Source organism: Agelaius tricolor, unplaced genomic scaffold (assembly GCF_023055355.1).
Source record: "Agelaius tricolor isolate 1412-34295 unplaced genomic scaffold, bAgeTri1.0.p SCAF_10, whole genome shotgun sequence".
Classification (NCBI taxonomy): Eukaryota; Metazoa; Chordata; class Aves; order Passeriformes; family Icteridae; genus Agelaius; species Agelaius tricolor.
In genome coordinates this window covers 29,648,514-29,665,176 of record NW_027269270.1, presented here as the reverse complement: position 1 = coordinate 29,665,176, position 16,663 = coordinate 29,648,514, and the positions used below count along the sequence as shown (strand labels likewise).

General features: G+C 38.5%; 1 protein-coding gene across 6 annotated transcripts in view; it reads right to left on the bottom strand.

The window, feature by feature from the left end:
- ACMSD (aminocarboxymuconate semialdehyde decarboxylase) overlaps positions 1-16,663 on the bottom strand; it is a 39,705-nt gene that overhangs the window by 13,935 nt on the left and 9,107 nt on the right. For 5 of the 6 annotated variants that reach the window (XM_071435433.1, XM_071435432.1, XM_071435435.1 and 2 more), the window contains 2 exons: positions 4,619-4,663; positions 1,881-1,977 (listed from right to left, as the gene is read on the bottom strand). In XM_071435433.1, the coding sequence (XP_071291534.1) occupies positions 1,881-1,965 (85 nt within the window). In that variant the 5' untranslated portion in view covers positions 1,966-1,977; positions 4,619-4,663. Of the gene's footprint in view, positions 1-1,880; positions 1,978-4,618; positions 4,664-7,546; positions 7,619-16,663 lie in introns of those variants that run through there. The other variant, XM_071435436.1, reaches the window with a different exon arrangement.

Here is a 16,663-nt window from a genome sequence, read left to right as displayed (position 1 = left end):
ATTAATTGCCTGATACCTGTATGTCTGGAGTGCTGTAATAAAAAGGGACATTTTTAGGGGACAAGTCACCAGATGGTGCTGTAACATACAGGTTTAGATTTTTTTTTAACCAAGAAAGCACTGCTCAGTTAATGAAGAAATATTGTGATGCTGCTTTCATGATACATTTTCTTTTCTGGAGAACTGCTGCAAAAACTTGAAAAAAAAATCCTCCTGTGTTTTCCCTTTGTCTACAACAAACATATGGGGCAGAACTGCTTTGTAGAAACTTGCCATTAGTGCTGAGGGAAATATCTGAAAGAGAAAGATGCCCAAAGGCTATTTATGATCCACTGTGTAGTTGAGTGATTTAGTAATCCCCAAAATCCCTGAGCCAACTCAGAGAAACATTACAGCCTAGTCAGGCCATGATTCCATGATGCTGTGACAAGGCAGCATATTTCAGAGCCTGCAAAGGCTTTCTGGAATTCCCATTAAATGCCTAACGGTTGGAGTTTCAAATTCTGCTTTTCCAGGGTGAAAATGAAGTAGATGAAAATTGTCTAAATTGTTTTTGCATAAATTTCCCACTACCTGGTGGGTTCCCAAGCTAGCTTATGTTATGTATTGCATTAAACCTCCCTAAGAATAACCCAGACTATCTCCAAACACAGAATCACAGAATGATTTAGGTTGGAAAAGACCTCTAAGATCATTGATTCCAAGCATGAATCCAGTTCTGCCAAGCCCACCACTGAACTGTGTCCCCAGGCACCACATCTGCACATCCTTTAAATCCCTCCAGGGATGGGGACTACACCAGGGCTCTTCTAGGGCTTGACAACATTTCTAGTGAAGAAATTTTTGCTAATATCCAATCTAAACCTCCCCTGGTGCAATTTCAGGCCATTTCTTCCTGTTTATTATTTGTCATCTTGGAGAAGAGACCAATTCCCCATTTCCCACAACCTCTTTCATGTGCTTGTCCAGAGTGATAAGGCCTGAGAGGAGGAAGCAATAATCATAAAGATGCTACTTGTACAATATCCACTCTTTTAAGCAATCCAGGTGTTAGTTCCTTATGAAAAGTTGAAGATATTCGAGTTGTGTCTACTGGGAAACTATGTAGAAACTATTCAGGCCTCAATCTAAGTAATATAATCTAAAAAATAATCTTTAGTAACATAATATTTCTCTTAGAAGAGTAATTTGGAATTACAGTGTTAATAAGAACTAGCAAAAATAATTGATCAGCCTAGAAATTCCTTCCTTCATCCTCAGTCTCCCATCTTACCAATCTTATTTAGTGGCTTGCATGTAATGTGATGGAAAATAAATTTGCAAATTTGGCATCTGGTTAAATTTCTAAATGAGGAAAACCCTTTTCTGACAAAGTAATTGTACCAGTTCTCTAGGCTCAGAGTCCTACAGCAAAAACACAAAATGAGGCTGAAACATGGATAAACATAAAAAAAGTATTAGAAAAGGAAACAGACATAGAAGAAATCCTGTGTGTAAAAAGAATATTTTTAATATTTGGAACAAAAATGAAAGGGGCTTCCTCCTCCTTTGTGAATCATATTTTAACTGGAATGTATGATGCCATTTGAAGTCCGGGTCAGTCATCCTTACTTTTGTCAATTTAGTGTCTTAAATCCCTCAAAAATTAATAAATTCTAGTGGGGAATAAATTGCTACTGAGAATGAGGAAAGTTATGGGCACAATATAAATCATATATACTTCTGAGTGGAAAGCATATCAGTTTCCAATAACTTTCAACAGATTAAAACCCAGGACTTAGTATGTTAAACCTTTTTTTTGATATTGTTGTTGAGCACTTTCAGATGGGCTGACAGAGAAGTTGTTATTCTAAATGAAACACAATGATTTGTGGAGGTACCTGACTGGTCCATCTCTTTAATCCTTACTTCTGGGTCCCAGCAGTTCTCTTGGATAACTCTAAAAACCTTTCCATCCTTCATCATCTTTGCCTGTCCCTGTGAAATGACATTTTCATATATTATAAATGTGACAAAGTAGTACCTGCTAATTTATAGTCTCTTGATATGTTGGGCTCCTTACAGATATTCAGTGGCAAAATTTTGATCTTTTATTTCTATTCAGTAGGTATTTTTAAACAGAAACTATTTTAAAAATAGATATGAATAAAACAGTCATTCATAGTTCTGATTTAATTCTTCAGAATTATAAAAAACATCCCCTTCCTCTTGCAATGTACATCACTGTATATTTATTTGGAAGAGATATCAGGTACCTTAATCCAAGTTTATCCTCAAAGCAAATTTTGACCTCAAAACAATGCTCTAATTAAATCTGTGCTAAATTTTCCCTTTGGGTATGTGTGTGTTCAATAGCATCACAATGATTCCAGTAACCACAGAAATAATTGTGTAACACAGTTAATTTCAGTCCAGTGATTTCTTATCACCAGTGATACTCAGACAAAAGGAGACCTATTGTGTTGTCTTCAGATTATGTTTTCTCCTTGGTAAGAAAAAAATAAATTGAAGAATTTGGGAAAGAAAAGTCCCAAACAAAACTTATACACGGTATAAACCTATGACCTGAATCAGTGTAAAACTTTCTCATATGCCACCAATTTCCGGACTTAGGAAGTTCAAAATATTATCAGAGTCATGGAATTTGTTCCTTTATCAGCCTGGAAACTTTTGAAATGTCCTATTTGGTTGATTTGTGAATTGTTTAAAGAGAGGCAGTGTCACCACATTAAGGAAATTGTTACAGTTAGGGGTGCCCACCAGCTGCTACAGACACATCAGGATTTCTGCTGGCACAAATGGATGAGACAAAATTCACCAACACCTGCTGGCCCTGAGTATTTCTTGGTTGTTTTAATCTGCTGCAGGGGTAAATGGGAAGTCAGAGGATCCCTGGTGCTGTGCATGTGGGCTGGCTCAGTGCAGCTGTGCAGCAGAGGCACTGGGCAGAGAACCCACTCCATCTGCAGGGGAAAACTGAAAGCCACACAAGAAAACCCAGCAGCCCCTCCTTCACCTTCCCAGTAAACAGGAGCTGAAGGCAAGGCAGTCTTTGGGCCCTTCAAGAAAGGGATTTCTCTCTCTCTCTCTCCAAAGGGCACTTTATTTTTCCTCACAAAATTGGTCTTATTTAGGATCCTGTTAATTTTTCTGAAGAAAAGAAACTGTTAAATCAGAATATTATTACCAGTGTGCCCAGCCAGGGGGGGTTCTGTCCCCCTCTTCTGAGAGTTCAAACTGTTCTTAACCTTGAATTTGTTACTACCTTCATACATCATTCACAAATGTACTGTCCTAATGAATATTTTAAAGCCATCCTCAACAAATCTAAGTGTGCTGCCTTGGCAACCTGTCAAGTTACTTGTTAGCTGTATCATGGGTTGTGAAAATTACGTGAAATATTACAACTACAGGGTCCTGGTCCCCTGGTGAAATACTTCAGGTTCTTGTAAAACTGGTTTTCCAACCTGATGGAGAGGTTTATTGTAGCCATACACTCAAATACATTAAGAAAAGTTTAGAGCGTTGATACAGGTTGTCCAATAAACAAAAAAATACTTGGGGTGTGAGAAAAAGGTACAGTAGAACCAAGCACTTCATCATGAATACATCACATGGACTTTACTGTTCCATTCTATTCTATACTTCTCTACTCTGTCCCATCCTAAAAACTACCTAATATTTGTTTTGATTAATGTATATGGAAATTAAGAGGGAGAGATTTAAAAATTAAGTCCTGCAGGCTGATTTGGTTCAGCAAACTACATTTAAAATTCTCTTCTCACTAAACCACTCAGTAACATCCCAAAATGCACTTTTAAAATATGCATGTAATTATTTTCTTCCAGTTTGACCCTGGTGCTTCTTCAGAGAATGATATGGGAGGCCTTTGGGTTTTTTTTAAATCTTAGGAGTTACCATCCCCAGCTCCACCTGTCTGAACAGGATTTTATTTTGCCATGCACATTTTGTCATGCAGAATTTCCAGACAGAAGTAGGCCGGATGGAATTCTTGGAGGAGTGTGTAAGGCCATTATTGACTTGTCACAAAGTTCCTCTGCAAATTATTTTTAGCACAGAATTTTAGACCTGTAACAAAATCACCAGAATTGTGTCCAGTCCCCCCAAACCCATATAACATCGTGTTATCCTTCCTGCAGCTGCCATATTCCAAAATCTGTGCCATCCATGCTTTGGTTTCACAGGTGGCTTGTTCTTGTTTATTAAAATATCATTTCCTTTTGGGTTTGCTTGTCACACAGATGACTGCATCTAACTCAACCCAAATCTGTATGTAATCTGCTTTAGCCTGGCCTTTCTTGTTGGAAAGACTTTCCCATCCCAGCTATCCATTCATTCCAAATGTTAAAGTGAGATGATAAAGAAGAATGGATGCTGGTTCATACAGGAGGGTGTGAGTTTCATCTTCCAGGCAAAAGGTTCTGCTGAGGTCTTTTAGGGCTTGGCCTGATACTACTTCATAGGAAATAGACTTCTAGAGAAATCTGTATCAAAACCAGAGCCAATCTTATTGCCATTTTGCTTCTCTAATATATCTCCTGTGAGTTTCTATTCCTGACGATGACACAAGATCAGCTCTGAGAACCAGAGCTCAAACCTTGCAGTGATGATCCAGCTGTACCCATCCACCATATCCATATCTCTGTGGAGGAAAGAAGAGAAAGACAGGGCTAGTTAGCTCTCTGCAGTAGTAGTAATAATAATAATAATAATAATAGCAGTTCTTACAAAAATACCTCATTCAGGAGAAACCCTTACACGTGCTGAGCTTTGAGCCAGAGTAGCCTCACTGACGTCAGCAGAAGTGCTCAAGTGTTGCTGGACTGGACTAATGGTGTTTGTAGAGCTGGAATTTTAGTTTCCATTTCAACAACATTTTTAAACAGCTGCTTTAGAAATGCTTAAAATTGCTTACTACATTGAGGTTCTAACTGAAATAATTTTGACGCTGAAAATATTAAATTAAGCATCTGGCAGTGTGAAAATTGAGCCGTCAACTTTCCAATCTGTGATCAGTTAATCATTAGCACAAAGATGCATTGATTCCACTTTGCAGCTTCCATGACTCAGCAGCAGGAGTGAAGGTCAGCCTCTTGTCTATTAATATTTAAACAGGGAAGAGAAGCTAAAAAGGAGAAGCTTAGATGCTCATTGATTCTTCCAGAGAGATTCAGAATTGTTCATGCAAAAAACGCAAAACCTACATAAGATGCTGATTTCCTTTTACTTTCATAAATTATCAATTAGAAAAGAATGAACTCTTGGAATCTCTGAGTGAAAACAATGCTCATAATTCCCATTTCTCCAAAAAAAAAGAAACATTTAAAATGAAACTAAGGAAGAGCAGGCATTTGTTTTGCTCAAGTGTAAACGATTTGGACACAGTCCTGAATTTCCTGTGATACCAAATCATCACTCAGTGCCACTGTGAGCTCTCCTAATGTGGGTGTGAAGAGCCAAACCTCCTGACCTCAGCCAGAGATGCAGTCACTGAGGCTGTGTGCTCTGTTTAACTATGCAACTATGTAAATTTTATTTAAATTTATACATCTAGAGGTTTATACACATGTAAAAATACTGAAATTTTGGGAAATTTAATGAGCGACAACTAATGAGAATTATAAACTAGATCCATGCTAACTGCAATTGCAAGCTGAGCAGAAAACAAGCACCTGAAATGGGGACTGAAGGAGCCCATAGGCAATAGAGAAACTCATTTTCAACTTATTTTATTCTTTCTTCCCTTCAGGTATTAGTTGTAGGTATTGACAGTCCATATCTGCTTTTTCTGTGATTTTCTATACTTGTGATATTTTCCTAGGCTGTTAAATCAGTACCTTGACAACAGAATTTTCTAGTTTGAAGGTCCAGTATTTACAAAGCTGGAAACAAGAAGTTTAGCACTAAATAAATGTGTGCATGTTAAGATGCCTCATTGGTTTTCCTTGCATGATCTGTGTTAATGGCTTGAATTTCCACAGGACTCCAGGGAATTCTTAGAGTTGTTTTCTACTCTGAGCCCATTAATAAACTATTGAATTGCTCAGAACAGAGGGAAAAAAACCTAGCAGGTGGAAATTAAATTTTAAAAATTTGGTATTTGCCTCTTTATCTCTGTTTAAAGGAATGCAATGCTGGCCCACAGTGTCTAACATTAGTGAATTTAGTCTTGATGTACATCAGTGAACATCAAGGAATTCTTGGGGTCATTTTAAGTCAGTGAACTTATTGCCCTTTTAAAGTACTTACAGACAAAAATATTTAATTTTTTTAAAAAAACCCCATATAACACCATGTTTTAAAAAAACCCATATAACATCATGTTTTTATGAAGCTATTGCACAAAGACAACAAAATCTGAAACATGCAAAAGCAACCTGTCTTTCTAGTATGGATATTTACACTCCTATCCATTTAAAACAGACATAATTGTTCTGAAAGTATCTGTATCCTCACCTGCATTATCCAGTGTATGTGTTTTTCATCAGGAGCTGTTATTATTACAAATAGGGTGTTCAAATAGATATTTCTAAAAACCTTCCTAGCCAAACAAGGAAACAAACATTCCTTTCCAGGAGGTTTTGTGCATAATGATGTTATTTTTCACAACTAATGAAGAAATAATCCTATGTATGTTTTCAATGCCAGGTTTTCTCATGACTTTTTTTTTTTTTTTCTAATACGCTGTTTACATTTCCCAGCTGCTCTCTCTCTAATATTGACTGAAACTGGACTGCCTAAAATCACAGAAATGCAGAGCTAATAGATATGAAATCCTTTCGGATTGATTACATTAAAACCTAAATGACATTTTTCATTCTAAAATGCATTTCACAGGATCATGAAAAACATTGTGGACAAGAATAAATTTATGACACTGAATAATAACAACAATAGCAACAACAATAAGCTAACATAAATTCATTAATAGCTTCAGTGTTCTGACAACTGAGATTTTCTATTTTAAATACAACAGGCTACTTCTTTCCAGTAACTGAAAAAAGAACAGATATTAGTAAAATTATCATCATCAATTAGCTGTACTTATAATGACCCCACTCCCATTGAAGTTAATGATTTCATGCCTGTGGGTATAATGATGTGAATAAATTTGTCTTAGTTAACATTAATTTTGTCTAATATTTGATTATTTATTTTATTTAAAACAAAAGTGAATACCATGTAGGAATGGAACAGAACAGCTCTATTTTTATCAAGAAAGTGGAATTTATACCTTATTATCCCAAAATCTCGTGTCTCAAAAAACTCAAGGAAAACTTTAGGAATTGCTTCAGAATAAATAAAAAATGGGGAACAGAGCCCAGTTTTACATGCCTTTCTGACTGGACTCTTGCTTTTCAAAGTAGTGAAATACAAATATTTTATAGTTGGAAAAATATCCCAGATTAGACAAAAACCTAGAGATATTTACCCCAGAACCCTTCATTCATTTTTCTTTCAGAAATCACATTGGTAGAAATGGTTGCTGATAACCTAAGGCACTGAATACCTAAACTCTTGTTACCTTTTTCAGGTCAGGCCATTCCTTAGGTAGAATGTGGCTATGAATATCAATTTTCATTTTTGAAGTGCCAGAGGAGAAATACTCCTTCAGTGCTAATGCTTTGTGTGTCAGTGCTGCTATCCCTGCTGTCCCTGGGGCACAGGTTATTCCCTTTGGCTGCTGGCCAGATCCACCTGCTGTCCTATCAGGAGAATGGGATACAGCGGCCAACCAGGGAGCCTAATTCCAGAGGAGTGGCTCTTCAAAAGAACAAAGAGTTTGAGCAGAAAGTCCCCAGGGCAAAGGGAAAATACTTGAGCAGTTGATCGAGGGCAAAGGGAAAATATTTGTTTATATCGGCATTGAAGTGATTTATTTTATACAGCATCTAAAATGTCAAAAAAAAAAGTCAATAAAATTGAGTTAGTATAAGTGTATTAAGCATGCTGACTTAAATTTCCTCCTTTCTCCCTCCTAGGTTATGAAATTATTTGTAGAGGGCATATAATATGCCCTTGGAAGAATCACACATCCTCATCTATTCTCTATTTTTCTTGCATTTTCTTTAAAGTTATATTAACCCACTCCAAAATATTGAATTTTAGCCAAATCTGTGCTCTGCATTTTATATTCCCCCTCCTCATCATTGGTTCACTCAGGATATTTACACAAGCTACTGCATAATGGTGCTTACAGCCTCTCAAGATGCCTCCATTATACAGGAATACATAGATGTATTTCAAATATACCAGCTTCTGCATCCTAAGTTAGGCTTAACTGGAGCTATTTCAGATTTCCTGTGAAACTACATCTCATCTTTTGCCCTTTACTCAATTTAGAATTACACTTTGCTTAAGATACCCTTGCTCTTTATTTGTGCTGTATTTTTGTCTGTAATTTATTCCCCCTGTAGTTTTATTTCAGTATATGTTACTCACACAACGTCCTCTTGTGAGTGTTTGTTAACCATTCCCTGATTAGTTTTTTTAGTGAAAAATGCTGATTTTTTTTTCCCAAACCCAAATGCTATTGTGAATCTTGCAACTTGAACCAAGCATCTTGAAAAATAAGCATCTTGGCCCATTTTGTTTTATCCTTTTCCTGACCTCTGTATTTTATTTGGGCTTGAAAAAAACCCCAAACTCTTGCATTTCCCTACTTGCTCACTCATTAAACAAGTCTGCTTTGGATTTGGTCAGATAACTTTCATGGGAGATATTTTTCATGTCAGCTTCTTGTGACAGGGTTGGTTGGTTGGTTGGTTGATCTTGTACTTCTCTGCAGCACGAGGTCACTGAATGTTCCAAAGAAATAGGAAGCAGCAGTTTTGGGAAAGTATTCCCTAAATGAAGGAAGACAGAGCCAACAATTTGCTTTAACAGATCAAAACCCTGTGATTGAAAATGGCAATTATTTCTGTCTGAAAACCCAACTCAACCTGTTCATGACCAGGCTGCCAGGTTAAGCAGCAAATGGGCTCTCCTGCCCCAGGTGTGACAGCCAGGCTGGGTGATGTGGCACTGCAGTGTCAGCCTGTTGACAGCCGTGCTCCTGCATGGACTACAGCTGACAGAAGAAAGAAGTATTGATTCAGCTCTGGGAGCTCTGCATCATGATGGGAGGCAAACACTTAAAGTGAGACCTCCAGTGAAGAGATGTCTGCAAGACAATTCCCTTCTTAGGCATAGAAAGCAGAGTGAAGGGAGGGAGAGGGGCACAGGAAGATTTGTGCACCTGAATAGTCTAAGACACCAAGAGTCTTCAGTCACCAAAGCTGCAGGATTCCATGCAGAGCTCCGCTGCATTTCTTCAACACTGAGCTTAATTTCCTAAAAAAAGCTGTAGTTGTTAGTTACTGCTCCCAAGACACAGCTTAGCTTGCAAACACTGTAGTACTCCCACGCTGCATTTCATTTGTCAAAACACATCATTTAGAAACCACACCAGTTGAAGGCAAAATGTGTGTCCATGTCCCTTGATCAGAGGGCAGTGAGACATCTGTCTGTATCCAGCAAGATCCATTGGGCAGCAGCAGAGAGACCTTCACTGGTTGGGAACAAAAAGCTCTTCAGATACTCAGGCACCCAATGTACTCTGAACTGGAAAACATGACTAACAACTCCTCCAAGGACAATCTAGCTAGAGGCTGTTCAGCCAAGGCTGATTTCAGACACACACACAAAAGCCTAGCAGATCTATAGGGTTTCATTTCACTGTAGGGACAAGCACTGAAGTGAAAGTGGTGTTAATTGGAGGGCAGTAAGTGCTCTTTTCTGAAGCTATTTAGCTGCTTTTATGAAACAAGTGCAGAATCTGAGATTTGGAGTCTTCAGGATGGAAATTCAGTGTTATGTTCTGGCTTTGCTTGTCGGGGTGAAAAGGGTTTCTTTGTGTCAGTGGGAAAACCCTGACGTCTTCAAAAGAGGCTGCATCAACAAACACTGGTAGGCCCTGCAGAGAGCTCTGCCACATCCATGCTCCAAGGCAGCCCATTTTCAATTAGGCAGAACAAAGACACAAAGAGGCAAATTCAGGATGCTGATCTCAGAAAGGGCTAAAGTACTCAGGCCAGTTTTTTATACCTTCCATTTTGCCTACTCCTCTCTGGCACCTGTTTTGGGAGTGCACATTTGATTGTGCAAATCAGCTGTTTTACACATTTGCACAGCTACAGAAAAACAAGTAGAAAACTCTTTGTGCTTGGTAGCTAAGATGAAGTACTTAAAGAATCCGTTCTTTCCAAATGAAATAAATGTTGAGCAGCACACTTATATTGGTTGCTTAGCAACAGGTTATCCTTTGGCTGTGCTGGGGACTGCACGGGTCCTCTGAGACTGCCATTACAGACCTGCTTGGAAATGTCAGATTTGGAAAGGATGCAAAAGTCAGTAATTCTATTTTTTTTCCTGTGGTATCAAATAATTAAACCTCTCCTATTAAATTAGCCTGATCACAGAACTTAAACCTCTTCTGGGACTCTAAAGCACACAGACTTCAGTGGGAGAGGTGTGGCCTGAGTTCTGCAGGGAAGAGCAACAATGGTTATGGTTTCCCTCCTAATGAGGAATTACATTATGCAGTTCCCATGCAGTACTTTCCATGTGGAGCTCTCAAGTATTATTTTTCTCAGGAAAACATCCTTTCACCTAGCAGAGCTACACCAGGAGGACATATCCAGCTACAGCTACACCAGTAAAGTCCTTAACCAAGATGTATCCTGGAGAATGAGTGGTGTTATGATTTCCTGTTCTCCAGTGCAATAAACCAAACACTCAGTGTGGCTGCCTAAGCTCCTGGTGGCTCGCACAGTGCCAGGGTTTTCTTTATACACATTCACAGGGGCAGCTGAAAAGGCACACACACCTCCAATCTACAGTCAGCTAAACCAGCTCAAGGTGTCAGCAGTGCAGGTGTACTCATCATTAAATCCTGAAGAGCAGTAGATTTTTCACTTTGTTATTTAAAGGCCTTTGCAGACACAAAGAGCTGTAAGAGCCTCTGTTTACACAGACATCAGAGCTGCTGCTGCTCTGTATCTTGAGCCCATTTAGCCTTGCAGAACATTTGGGCTTTTTAGCTCAGGTGTGGCACTGTACTGGTGCCCCTCTGATGCTTCCAGGGTCTCAGCTATTGACTCTGCATGGTGAAGTTTCACGGTTGTGCAAGCTCAGGGTGATGCTCTCCAGGTGGGGAGAGCTGCCACGGCCTTTTTGTGTCACTAAAATTTGCAATGTAAAGGTGTCCAAGGTTGCTGACGCCTCTGGCAGCCCTGCACTGCTCTGTGACCACCATCCTGCAAGAGTTCTGATGAATCACACAGTGATGAAAGCAAACACTGTCTTCTGCCAAATTCGTGACCATTACTGTGTTCTCTGTACCTAAGTGAAGCCATTAAAAAAATCCTTATTTCTAGAAAATATTACATAGTTGAAATTTAACTGCCATTCTCAAAGAATAAAACAAAATTATATGGCTAACCTTCAAATAACATAATTATTTTCTTTATACACTACAGTTGCAGTCCTGCAATTTACACTTACCGTGCATAATCCTGCATAGAGATATTCTACAAAAAATGTAAATTAAATAGATATTTTCTAAAATGTCAGTATGAAAAAAATAGAACTTTATTTTTTCCCCATTATTAGACTCAAGCAAATAAAAAATACTCTATTTAAGAATGAATGAACCAGGCCAAGGTTCACTCCTGGGCAGTGACAGCAACCAGACAGATACCAGCAGCATAAACGTGGGCCAGAAAGAACAGATGGAATGAAGCTTACAGATACCAAAAAGTCATAATTTTCAAGTTAATACCCCATGGTAACATCTGAAATAGTTTCAATTATTTAGAAGGCTGGTGCCTAAAACAAATAAATAGTAACTCCTGCTGTATGTTGTCTCAACAACTTTTTTTTTCTGTTTGCTAGATATTCACATCCTCACTTTTCCCTCTTTGCAGAGGCCTCTCTGTGGGACTCTTTGGGCACATCTGAATTCTGGGGACAAGGAGAGAGTTCTCAGAGTTTTCACTGCTTCAGAGAGGGAGTGAGTGCACAAGCACAGACCTCTCCAGCTCTGCAGATGTTTTCCCTGTAAATGTTTGGGGTTTTGTGCTGCAGCTACATTTATTCATTCATCTGGAGAGGGGAGTTTGGCCGAGGAATTCCTCCCCAGAACATTTCTGGAGCCTATTTCACTAGCTGAGTCCAGCTACAAACAGGCAGGTGCTGCCTTTTGGTTTTTTATTCTGACATTAGGAATTTAATAACACCCTTTGAGGATGAGCCACCTTCTTCACAATTACTGAAATAGATCCATGACTTCCTGGCTGTGTTCAAATGTGCTTTACTAATTTGCTTGATTTTGTTTTTTCTTTATTTGCTAAAAAAAGATTAAGAAATTGGCACTTTCGTGCTCACAACTACAGCCAAGACTGTATTGCAGATAGACCAAAAACATCTGTGTTAATTTCTGTGTGTGAAGATCAGAAAAAAAGCTGCTCCTAAATAAGATCTATTTTCTCCTTCAGGATATTGCCACTCATTTCAATCAAATGTTTCATTTAAACTTTTTAACAATTGAAGAAAAATTCAGGTGTTTTAGAAGAACTCTATGGTAATTAATAATTTCAGACCCAACAGAAAGACCCCTTAAGTCACCAGGAAACCCAGTTGTTACTGCAGAGATCAATCAAGTGAAGATTCAAAAAGCAATTTTGAAAGACAGACCTGGAAAGACAGACTCATTTAAATGAGGAATCACAGGTAAATGAGTTCAGTAATTAAACACCAGAGTGCTGCTTTTGGACTAGGTGTGACAGCCCGTGCCAGCTTGGTGCCTCAAAAGCAAGATGTGCATTATAAACCAGGACTTTTTCAATGCTGTTGGTGCAGCTCCCTGTGAGTGCTGCAGGCTGCAGTTGGTGGAGCAGCAAGCAGTGGCTGCAGAGCTCCCAGAGAGCAGAGATCTCCTGGTGATGGCCCTGGGCTCTGCCTGTGGGATGGGACCCAGGCTGGCCCTCCCTCGTCCCTCTGCAATGTCAGAGCAGGCTGGGGAGAGCTGCTGCTGAGCACGGTGCTGATTTACAGCCAATGCTTTACACATTCATGTCATGCACTGGCTGGGGAATGGGTTTTTAAATTCCCTTTGTCTCAAGTAATTCAGCATTTTTAGGAACAGAAAGGAAATACATGCCTCCAAATATCCATTTTTCTAACATGTTTGCTTGCCTCTGCTGTATGTTATTGAACTGGGTGTATTGAAATCCCTTGGGGCACAACCATTAGGATGCAAGCTTCAAATACCAGCATTGGGATGGTGCTTTTCACTGAGTGTTCACCATTGACTAAATAATAAAGGAAATTTCTGTCGCTAACCTTTCCATATGAAAATCTGGTAACTAGCAATACAATTTCATACCATCTGTGAAACTCTCAAGTTTTGCATCCTAGTAATGAACTATGTGTGTTTATTAAAATTAATCAACAATACAATTAACAATGATTAATGCCTATTAATTTATAATATTACTAACCAACTAAAAGCTACATTCAATCTCTTCATCTCAAGTGACAAGAGGAAACCAGTTGCTCTAATTCAGTGGATCTATACCCTTGTTCATATTTGCAGTTTGTAGGTACTTCAACAATTTGGTCGAAGGCAGATCTCATGAGGTATTTTTGATAGCAGTGTTACAAAAGGGTTGAATCCCATCACCCATCACAGGCAAATACAAACCATAAGCACTTCTGTGTCAAGGAATCACACATTGCATTATCTACAGCCATGCACTGCACAGGACAGTTAAACTCATAGTTTATCAAACCTTAGGGGATAGCATGAGTAAAATAAAATTTTAAACAGAAAACACAAACAGTTTAACAGCCTGAGTTCGTGGCAATCTTTTAGTAAGTTTCTCCTGGTGGCATCAATCTGTCCTCTTCACAAAAGCCAATTTAGAAACAAGCACAAGTTCTACTTTTCTATTATGTGTTCCAACTGCATGAGGATTTAAAAGACCTTTTTAATACTAAGCTAATATTTACTTGATTTCCTGTCCTTGGATACTTTTCCATTATTGTCCCTGGCTAACTGAACTGGTTCATCCAGCTCATACTCTACACCTCTCTTGCAGTAAAATGTTGCAATATTGGATTGCCCCTTTCCAGCCTGGAGCCTCTTACATTCTACATAAAGAATAAAGAAAAAACCCAGCTCAGAATACAGAATACAGGGAATACAGATATGTGGATAACACATATCTGATCAGTTCTGTTGAAGGAGTTGGACTTCTGCTCCACCTCAGATGGACCCTCACTGGTCAGGACCTGAGGTTCTGGGAGCCTCACTCTTGAGCACCCCATAATTTTGTAAGGGGACTGCTAAGAACTCATCTGGGTGGAGGAAACAGCAGCATCTCTATATTTAAACTTGAAGTGATAAATTATTCTGATTACCTATCCTGAATTAGCTACTAAATAAAAAAAAAACCTCATGTGGGGCTCTTTATTTAAAAACAATTTTCAGCACTGCAGCTTTGCTTAGGACACCTCCCATCACTTCAGCTGGAGCCATGTACCCAGAAAGGAAGCAATCTGCAGCACTGAAGTCACTCTTTAAATGTTAAATGCAGAAATGGTTGGACAAGTTTTATTCTAAAAAGCACATTGCACACATGATCAGATATTGTTGCCATGGCTGACTTCCTTTATTGCTTTGAGTAAATCCATATTTGATGCATTAAGGATGGATTGGGTTGCTGTTGGGTAGAAGTAGGTCAAGTGATTTTTATGCCGCAGTTCTAAGCATAGATTAAGAGCAAACACAATAGATAATTTCTTATTTTTTAAATCCTTAGCATCTGCAATTATAGTCAACCTATTATTAACTTGCACTTAATGCATAATGCCATCTAGTGGGAAAATCAAAGGGTTTAGATGCAACAAGTCTGGATATCCCATGCAGTATCAATCTAATTAGTGTTGCAACCACTGGACAGTTTTATATGGAAATAAGTTTAAAGCAAAAGAGCCTCCACAAAAACAAATCTTCACAGATGATCATTAAGGTCCCTTCCAACTCAAATTGTTCCATGACTCCATGAAAATTTAAATATCTTCCAAAGACGTTTTATCCTCAGAGTAAAGATAAGCAAAAAAATTCTATTTAAACTTCTATTTAAAATGATTATGGAATATGAAACAGACCTCGGTAGATTCTTGATTTTATTTCCTGATTAAATTTCATGTAGAGATTGAATTTTTGGTAAACACAATTACACAAACTTCAGCCTGATAAAGGAGGCAATTTAAAGTTTACTGATACATCAGCCAGAACAACCTGTAATTCTGGAGAGTTTCACAATTAATGATCTTCATAAGCATGAGGTCACTTTTCTGTACCCATAAATAAAAAAGGAAACAAAGTGACCAGAATTTGAAGTTATATAAGGTAAAGGCAGTAGACTTATCATAAAAAGAGAGAGTAGAAGAAGGGGCTTAGATAGACTATCAGATAAGTAATGTACTCCATTGAGAGCCCTTCTAAAATAAACAGTAAAGCAACAATCCAAGAGGAGTAATTCATCAGGATTTTATCCTCCAGGAAATCATAGCACTTATCCTTTATTGGTAAATTAACCTGCTCTTAGGCTTGAATTATCACTTTCTCTAAACCTCTGCACATTTTGCGTCAACCTGCTTTGATATTAGTTTATTTACTAGTTACAAGGTAAAACCTTACCCTGTAACAGCAGCATAAGCCCTGATTATATTGGCTAAATCAAAGAACTCTGGGCCTGAAGGACCCTTTGGAGATGATTTAGAACCATTTTCTCTGGGTAGGACCATAAGCACCACTCTCCCAGGTCAGCTGTGTGGCTTTTGTGGTAGCTGAACTTAGAAATCCTCCAAGGGACAAATTTCCACCACCTCTTCCAGTAACCTCTTCTGGTGATGCACCAACATCATAGTGAGGAACATCTTCCTAATGTCCCATCTGAACCTCTCATGACACAGATTGTGACTGGCTCAGGCCATTCATTCTCATTCTCCCTCTTCAGTTTTGAAAAGGGAAGAAGAACAAGCAATTCTACTGTAGCAGTAAAAGAGATTTTGCACAGCAGAATTATGGAGAAAAAATTGTCTTATTAAAAAGTTGAATGTGTCCCCCCAAATTCTCAGCCTGAATGTAAGGCTCAAATGAGTAAGCCAAGAAAAAGCTATCCAGAGCAAAGTTAGAGGAGTGCAAGTTAAAAACAGGAACAAAAAAGACAGATCTATCTTATAACTAAGTAACAACTATACTCAAACACTAATTATCTCTTACAAGTCTTGTCTGATGCAAGAAGTGTGCTCAGCTGCATAAACTGGGCTCCTTTTTCACATGAGATGTGCTGTGGGTCTGTGTGAGTGTTCTGAGGCTGCCACTGCCACAGTGAGGCCTTTATCTGCTTCACCTGTCTGTGTTACAATATTGGTCCACTTGTTAAAAGTGCAACTAATTAAAAACACATCCCCTTGCCTCCATTAGCTGAATTTCAAACTTTATAAGAAGAAACTTTTTTTCTTGTGACACACACAAAAAAAAATCCTGTCTGACCCATATATGGCTTGTGGTTGACTCAACCTGAAAAGT